This window comes from Podarcis filfolensis (assembly GCF_964270895.1).
Source record: "Podarcis filfolensis genome assembly, chromosome: 13".
NCBI classification, from domain to species: Eukaryota; Metazoa; Chordata; class Lepidosauria; order Squamata; family Lacertidae; genus Podarcis; species Podarcis filfolensis.
In genome coordinates, this window is record NC_139615.1 from 51,073,037 (window position 1) to 51,081,960 (window position 8,924).

The 8,924-nt window shown below is 42.8% G+C and overlaps 1 protein-coding gene across 1 annotated transcript; it reads left to right on the forward strand.

Moving 5' to 3' along the window:
* Window positions 1-464: 464 nt before the first annotated feature.
* Window positions 465-7,178, forward strand: CHMP5 (charged multivesicular body protein 5). The gene is made up of 8 exons (XM_083583601.1): window positions 465-699; window positions 1,829-1,933; window positions 2,436-2,482; window positions 3,226-3,319; window positions 3,406-3,477; window positions 3,862-3,970; window positions 5,111-5,223; window positions 6,598-7,178. The coding sequence occupies exons 1-8, from the start codon at window positions 631-633 to the stop codon at window positions 6,646-6,648; spliced, it is 660 nt and encodes a 219-aa protein (XP_083439727.1). The 5' UTR covers window positions 465-630; the 3' UTR covers window positions 6,649-7,178.
* The last annotated feature ends 1,746 nt before the right edge of the window (window positions 7,179-8,924 follow it).

Genomic DNA, 8,924 nt, shown 5'->3' on the forward strand with positions numbered 1-8,924 from the left:
TCGGCCATCGTGAAGTTCGCTGGTTTTGCCCTTGGGCCACGGTCGCTTCCTTTTCTCAGCCTAGCCTACCTCACAGGGTTGTTGTGGATTAAATGAGAAGGGGGGGGGGCAGAGAGAACCTTGAGCTCCTTGAAGAAAAACAGGCGGGATATCTTAATGCAATAAATAATAATATCAACAACATTCCTCGATCATTGCCAAACAGTCTCTCCCCCTCTCCATAGGTCGGATTCCCATAACGGAACTTATTCGTGTCCCACCTGCGGTATTTCAATAAGGCACAACCACGCCATTCTAGGGCAGTACAAGCAAACGGCAACAATAAATACACAGTAAATAAACAAGGCATATCTAGTGTAAATAGAGCACCCGCCCTCCGAGCCCCTTCCCCCGAGGGCAGGGCGGGCGCGTCGCTTCGTCTGCGCGAGGCTCCTTCCTTCCGCCTTTCCTTAAGGCGTCGCTTTCGATGACGTAAAGCATCACGTGGCACCCCTGTTTCCCCCACTTCCGCGCTTCTGATTGGCGGGTGCCGCCGGTCGCTTCCGGGTTCGGTGTTGCTGTCGGCGGCGTCGCTCTTCCCGGAGGGGCCCCCACTGCGATCCTGCTCGTCCCGCGGCGCCTCCCGCCAAGATGAACCGCTTCTTCGGAAAGTCGAAGCCCAAGGCGCCGCCTCCCAACCTGACGGACTGCATCGGCACGGTGGGCGCCCTTGCTTCGGGGATGGGGCGGGGCTCCGTCCCGTTGCTATAGAAACCCAGCCTACAGCACCCCCCCCACCTCGGGGTCCCGCAGGAATGATGCGGAGCCTTCGCTTTGCCAGGCCTGACAAGGGGGGGGGGGAGTGAGGGGGTGGAAAGTAGATCACGGCCCCCCATCGCCAGTGGATCACCTGATCCCGACTTATCCAGGGTCTGAGCTTTCCAGAGAAATCGCAGAGCGCTGGAAGGGGTACCCAAAGGGAAGCCGCCTATTATTATTATTATTATTATTATTATTATTATTATTATTATTATTGGAAGCCGCCTATTATTATTATTATTACTACTACTACTACTACTACTAATACATCTCTACTATGCCTTGTCCCCCTTACAACACAACTTATGGGTAAAAATAAGGACAACTAAAAACAGAATGAGAGAGAGAAGCATTAAAAAGCATTTAAACACACATACCCTGGCAGATTAACAACTTATTCTACAAAGATTACAGAAGGAGAGAGGGGGTCAGACTGTGCCTTGGCCAAAAGCTTGGCAGAACACCTCCGTCTTGCAGGCCCTGTGGAAAGATGTCAAATCCCGCAGGGCCCTAGTCTCAAGGGCAGCCCCACATAGAGTGAGTTACAGTAATCAAGCCTGGAGGTGACCATCGCATGGATCACAGTGGCTAGGTCAGGGCAAGAGAGGTAAGGAGCCAACTGCTTAGCTTGGTAGAGATGAAATAATGCCGCTTTTGTTATAGCTGCAATCTGCGCCTCCTTAGAAAGGGAGGTGTTGAAGATTTACTGTTCAAAGAGTAATCAGTATCTCACTGGGCGTATTCCTCCCCTTGGATGTGCCTATGTAGCTCTTTGGATCCAAGCCAAGATCATGGCAAAGGATGTTGCCTTGTTTACATATATAGCAACTAGTTTCTTTTAACTAGGTGAGTGAGCAGTGGTGGTCCCCGCTTACCTCTTGCCCCAAGTGGCCTGTTATTGCATGTGTGGTACCATTGCATGGTAGGAGGATGCTTCCAAACATTACCTTGCCTGGCTAGAGAGTACTGATTCTTTTGTCATTCATAACTGAACTTTTTTTTCTCTTCCTCATCTTTCCTTTTGCTAAAGGTGGATAGCAGAGCAGAGTCTATTGACAAGAAAATTTCCAGGCTTGATGCAGAACTGGTGAAATACAAAGATCAAATGAAGAAAATGAGGGAGGGGCCTGCAAAGGTAAGATGTGAACAATTTAGGGTGAGGCCACTCAAGCCATGTGACATGAAAACTAGTTTTCCAGGTTTTTAAAAATGTTGGTGAATGTCCACAATTGTTTTATCAGTGTCTGAGGCCTGTGCCATGCAGGGCTTCAAGAAATACCTAATGTGTAGGACACACTGGGTGGCGATAGGCCAGTGGCATTCTCTCTGATTTACCTCACAAGGTGGTTTTCAGGATGGAATGAAGTAGGTGGGGAAACATAGAGGAAGGATGGGTTCAAAAATATATATAAGTAAGTAATACTAGGGAGTTATTAGTTATTTAGCTTGCAAATTTTACTGGTTCATTGGGTAGACTTCAACATGAAGTACATTCTCATTTGTGCTTGTAAACCTCCTTGGATGTTGGTGTGGAAAGATGGTATATAAATCTTAAAAGTAAGCAATCTTGACTTTTTAAATGTTGCACTCAGAAGTTAATCCTTGGCATTGACATCTGATTTTTACCTTTTCTCTAGAACATGGTAAAGCAGAAAGCCCTGAGAGTGTTGAAACAGAAGCGAATGTAAGTTTCATACTCTCTTCAACTTTATTTTTTGAAATGGAGTATTAATTTGAAAGGAGTGGAAACACATGCCCTTAACTTTTGGCTTCTCTTAGTTAACTAGACTACCATTGCCGCTACTCGACCATTCCCCAAGTTCTGTGGCTCATGCAGAGAATGTGGCAATAAGGAAGAGCAACCCCGCCAGCCCTAAGTTGCTATAATGGGGTGTTTCTCACACTGTGATGTTTCCTGGCTATAGTCACAGCCACCTACTTCCACTTCTAGCAGAGGCTGTGGCCTCAGTCCCAGCCAGATGCACCATTGCCTGTTGACAGAAAAAGAGAGAGATGTAAGTGGACACCAAGTTGGGGCATTGGGAGGAAACTCAAAATGCAGGAGCAGCCATGTTCCTTGGACATACGGAGGATAAGCAACCCATTTCACAGTTTTCAGCTTAACCTTCTTCCTTCACTGATTTGAAACTGGAGAATAAAGTTGTCTACAGTACAGTTGGTGTCACCTAGTAGTATGACTGTCATAGTTAAAGGGCACATGCACTTAAAAAAACATTTTTTCCTTTCTTTGGGATCAAACTTCAGATTTCATACAATGTTCTTGATCCACTGTCATGGGAAAAGGTGGGGTATAAATAAATATACAGTATAATAATAACAGTAATCTCTGGAATGGAGAACAGACAGCAGCTCTAGTTTGTGAGTTACTGTGACTCAGAGTCTGAAAGCTTTGTGTCTTGACCATAGGTATGAAAACCAACGAGATAACCTTGCTCAACAGTCTTTCAATATGGAGCAAGCCAATTATACCATCCAGTCTCTGAAAGATACAAAAACAACGGTAACTTTAGTTTTCATTTAAATTTTTACTTGCATTTATGTATGTGTTATAGTGGGTCTTAATATTTTACCTGGCTACTTCTCTAGGTTGATGCCATGAAACTGGGAGCGAAGGAAATGAAAAAGGCTTACAAGCAAGTAAAAATAGATCAGATTGAGGTAAGTTTCAGTGTTACATGAAAAATAATCACTGATGACTCTACAAGCATGTTTACACTTAAATCTGAATTAGAGAACCTCTTTTATAATGCCTCTCCCTCCCTTTGGAATGTGTCTTATTTTTATATCTGTCCCAAGGAATAAATATTATCAGTAGTAGTTTGTATGAGCCAAACTGTTTATGAGGCTAAAACTTTTTGTGAGCAAAAAAGAAAGGCAAAATGCAGAATGGATATCTGAACTGCATACCAGTCAAGTTAATTAAAAAGATTTTGTTCATTTTAGGCAAATAAATAGGACCTAATGAATGCTTACCATTGTTTCACAATCAAATAGACCTCTTACCTCCTGTCATTTGGATTTATATTTCATAATAAACTTCAGGACTTGCAAGACCAATTAGAAGATATGATGGAAGATGCTAGTGAAATTCAGGAAGCATTGGGTCGTAGTTATGGAACCCCCGAAATTGATGAGGAAGACTTGGAAGCAGGTGAGTTACAAATTAATTCTAACTGCAAAGCTAGGACATAATGGGTTCAGGCAGATAATGCAGGCTCAATTCCAACATTGTATATAATCTAGGTTAAGGGCATTTAACTTTTTTGGTTTGCAAATCATTTGCAAACTGGAGAGACTGTTTTGGGCACTACATGCACACACCACAACTGTGTACACTCCCCTCTCTGTCAGCAAGTAGGGTTTGAAAACAGTTTTCACTTTTCTCCCAAGGCCTTTTTTTGTTGTTTGTGTGCAGGGGATGGTCTTCCTGGAGGGTGCGGTTTGGGTAACAAATGTCGACCTTCCCTCCCTGGCTGCAACCTCCATGAAGATCATCCTCTGCAGTGATTCAGCTTGGAAAAAAAGCTTTCCATTGGCCACAATGCAAAACTGTTTTACAGACTAATTGTGTGATCCTTTCCTTGCCTTACCTCCTGCAACCCTCACATTGTTCCTTCTCTATTGAGATTAGGTTTGTAGGTTTGAAATATGCCTTCCGTTGTATCTCTTTTGGTGCAGAGGGAGACACATTTTCTGCAGGAGTGAATACTGTCCTCAGGAAGACTGCAGTTAGGCCTGGAAAAGTGTATTTTGTTGGCTAATATATATGGCTTCCTTTAAACAACATATCAGCAGCCATTGGGTTGGGGGTGGGAAGAAGACCCTGCAGGAGCCTGGGAAGAACTTTGTTGGCACAGGTGTGCTCATGGGCACCTTGTTGGTGACCCCAGGATTAGTGTGATGTCCAAATTGATAAACCATTGGTGAGGTGCATCTGTGTCCCTCGTTACTGACTTCAGGAAGAATCTCAAAACATTCCTGTCTACTAGGCAGTTGATGGCTGAAAGGCACTGTTCGTGGCAACCCTGAGATTACCGGTTAAGGGAATCTTTAAAGTGTATTTTGTTTTAAGCTGTTACATTATTGATCTTTTTGCTTTCCTGGGCTCCTTCAAGAGGGATATAAATCAAGTATTAGAGTTTATGCTATCTGAGGGCAATCTCTTCAGAAATGTTCATTTTTTGTGCTGTACAATAGGTATTGAAATACTATTTCAAGTTCAGGGACAAGTTCAGCCATCCTCAGTTTTCCTGTTAGTGATAGACATTTTGTGTCCTAACAACAATTTTAGAGCTGGAGGCACTGGGTGATGAACTTCTAGCTGATGAGGATAGCTCCTATCTGGATGAAGCTGCATCTGTTCCATCAATTCCAGAAGGAACGCCAACTGAAGCAAAAAACAAAGTAAGTCTTCTTTCCCACCTCCTATTATGCGCAATACATTTACAACAGCGTCACCAAAATCAGACCCAATAGAATACAGTGCTTGGATAGGTTTATTGCCCTCATCCTTTTCTTTCTTCTTAATTATCTTGGCGGGGGGGGATCATAATATATTTATTAGGAAATATATTTCTATCTTCAGTACCAATAATTAAGCGGTATAAGTGCAAAGGAACATTCGAAGCTGCATTATAATGCAAGTCAGGACATTGGTCCACCTAGCTCAGTATTGCTTACACTGATTGCCAGCAGTTCTCTGGGGTGCAGGCAGGAATCTTTCCCAGCCTTAACTGGAGATACCAGACATTAAACCCTGGGACCTTCTGCATGCAAAACATGTGCTTTGAGTTATGGCCCTTTCCCAGGTAATGTATTTGATTGAGTGAACATCTGTGGGCAGTGCAATAAGGCAAACAATGTTGAAGAAAACTTAACTATGGTTTGGCATGTGGTTTTATGTTGTAAACTGCCCTGTGATCGTCTTATGAAGGGTGGTATATAAATTTAATAGATAATCATTTTGCATGGTGTCGGAATTGAAAAATTAGGATTTGCAATCAGCCAGCAAGACAGAATGAGAACCCTGGTATGAAGTAAGTTTGCAAACCACAGTTTGTGGCTAGCTATAGTTTGGCACAGTGTTTGATTTGACAAGCTATCTATTGCCATCATGCCACCTCAAGGTTGCTGTACCATGGAAATAGGAGTACACCCACAAAGCTGAGAGGCTGGAAAATAAAAGCAGACAGGTAGCTTGAAACCATGGTTTCCCTGGAAGCTCAAATCATAGCTTGGGTTCTCAACTATGGTTAGTGCAAAGCAAAGTTCAATGTTTGTTTAAATTGACCTTGTGCCTTAACCTTTTATGTTATGTACACTTTCTCAGTACCATTTGCTGCTTAATTTAAACTTATGATGCAGTATAACACCCTGGTCCTGTATTTATATTACACCTTCATTGGGCAGACAAATGAGGCTGACTCTTCCTCCATTTATATATGAAAACAAAATGAAATATTTCTCTGGCTATTCTCAAACTAAATCTTGGTTGTATTATAGATAATTCTGTCAAATGGTGGTCTCTTGCCAGCTGTGGTCCTTCTACATTATCTTTGCCAAGCAAACATAGTATCAGCCTTTGTTGCTAGCCTCCTTGAGTGTGTTAGAATGACAGTTGATGAAATATTAATAAACAAGTGGCTCCTGTAGTGTGGATGCACTGGTAGGTTCACTGTTTGCTGGTGCTGATATCTCAGGATATAGACAGTAAGATTAACATACATATTTTATATACTTTATACTATTAACCACAATTGTTTGCTTTTCCTCTCATAGGATGGTGTACTGGTGGATGAATTTGGATTGCCACAGATCCCTGCAACATAACTTCTCTAGCTCAGAAGGACTGCTGCTTTTCATCTTTCTTAAGAAGAATACCGTGGGTGGTGCAGATAAAGCTTTCCAGTACCACTTGATATCACTACATAACAGAATGTAGAGTGAATGAGTGACAAATTCCCCTCCTTTTGAAGACATTTTATTACTAGCTTTTGTATTAACAGCAAGAAATTGGTACAACTCTTTCCTGCAGTGGGATCTGTTCACAAGTTCTGAAATTTGGCTTCATCACTCCTGTAGTGTTGTAGTATTATTCTGAAAATTACTTTGGGCTATTTATGGTTTTCTTTGATTTATATTTCTCCGGACTACAAAGGGCACTGTGATGGTATTTCTTAGACTAACTTTATTGTGCTTGCTTGAATCATGCATATTTTCTAATGATGCTACCATTTGCCATTTATTGTGGATATATTTGCTATAGCCCTTAAATGTAGCTGAGTAACAAAAATAAGCAAAGGAGATTACATTGTATAATCCATTTTGACCTAAATTATATACCGTTTAGGGTTGCTTGATCTCTATAGTGTTATTTATTTTTTTAAGGTGCAGTTCCTTCTGTCTCAGTTATTGTTAAATATCAAGATGTCAACTTTTTGATGTCATTGGTCTCCAGCCGGTTACAGGTGCTTGTGAAACTATGGTTTCTTCCATTTCTACATGGGAACTATTTATGTGTTTCGGAATCCACAAATTTCAAAAAGCCTGAAGACCTTTGTCCCTCCCCATGTCTTAGTTTAAAAGCCTGGTCAGTAGCTCATTTTATTGGAGGGCCACTTTGAGGAGGGTGGGACAAGTGGGCCCCCAAGAGACAGTAAACCAGTCCCATTGTCAAAGCCACTACTCCCTCTGTGTACGTTGGTGTGGGTTGGCAGCTGGGACTTGGTCAGCTGCTAATACTCAAAGGGCTGGGCTTGGCCAGGTAAAGGAAATAATCCACATTGCTATGTCACCTGCCATCTCTTCCTGCAAAACATATCCTCATTAAGTTAAACAGGATACACTTGTCCAAAGTCAGTGTGAATAGGCTTCCATCCCAATGAGACAGTTTCTATTTGTGTAGTCTTTTTGTGTAGAAATTTGATGTTGCACTTTAATAAGTTCCATCTTGTGAAATGATGAATACGGATAATTCCCTGCAAGGGGTTGTTGCAGATGACTGTAGGGTGAGTGATGTCTTCAGCAGCCATGATGATTCGGGAAGGATTCCCTAAAAAGTAGCAAAGATTTGACTGTGATTCCTTTAGGAAACTAGATAATGTTCAATAAAAACCAGTTGGCTGGCTGGCAATGGAGGTATCACAGGTAATAATCACATATGCTCCATAAAATGGTATGCTTATTTACCAAGACTGTTCCTGTTCAGAAATAAAACTGGTGAAGCTTTTTGTGGCAGGGAAGCAGGGCAGGCACTGGGGAAAGTGCTCATTCTACATTTCTGCGTGTCAGGCTGCTGTTAAAGGCACAAGAGCAGCACCAAACACACTCACTCCAAATTCTTCTGCATAGACAGGGAAAAGCTGTCCGAAATGTCATATTCCCTCATATGAACATGCTCTGGTTCAGAGATCTTCAGAGGGGAAGCCTCTGCCCTGCCACCCTCACAGGCACACTCGATGGGCATGTGGGAGAGGGCCTTCTCAGTGGTGGCTGCTCCCAGACTTTGGAACTCCCTCCCTGGAGAAGACAGTGCTCCCTCCTTGCTGTCCTTCCGCTGGCAGGTGAAGACCACCTCGTTCCAACAGGCTGCTGGGAACCAACTGCTTCGAATGAAAGGGCTGGTGCTGTGCTGTTTTTGGTGGATTGTATGGTTTTAATAAAAAAATAATAATACTGTAGATAGATACACATTTAAGTTGTGTGCATTCAGCTTAACCTGCTTGGCAGAAAAACCTAAATGGCAGGTGTCTGGAGAAAAAAGAATGGCAATCTCACCTGCCAGTATGTTTTGAATGTATGTGCACTCCTTGGAATGTAACCCCTGCGTAAGTCAAGAGTTGCCTGGAATCACAAAAATAATAGTGTACTGTAGAACCCCCTTGTTCCCAGCAGGCTTTTGGGAACGGGCTGCTTCTAATGAAAGGGCTGGTGCTGCACTGCTTTTGTTGTGATTGCCTGTTTTCAAATAGTTTTATATAGTTTTAATTCTGTTACACAGCTCAGGACCTCAATACCTCTGCATACGAACCAACCGGACCCCTGCACTTGTCATCCAAGGCCCATCTGTGTGTGCCCCCTCCACGAGACACGGGGGGGGGGGGGAA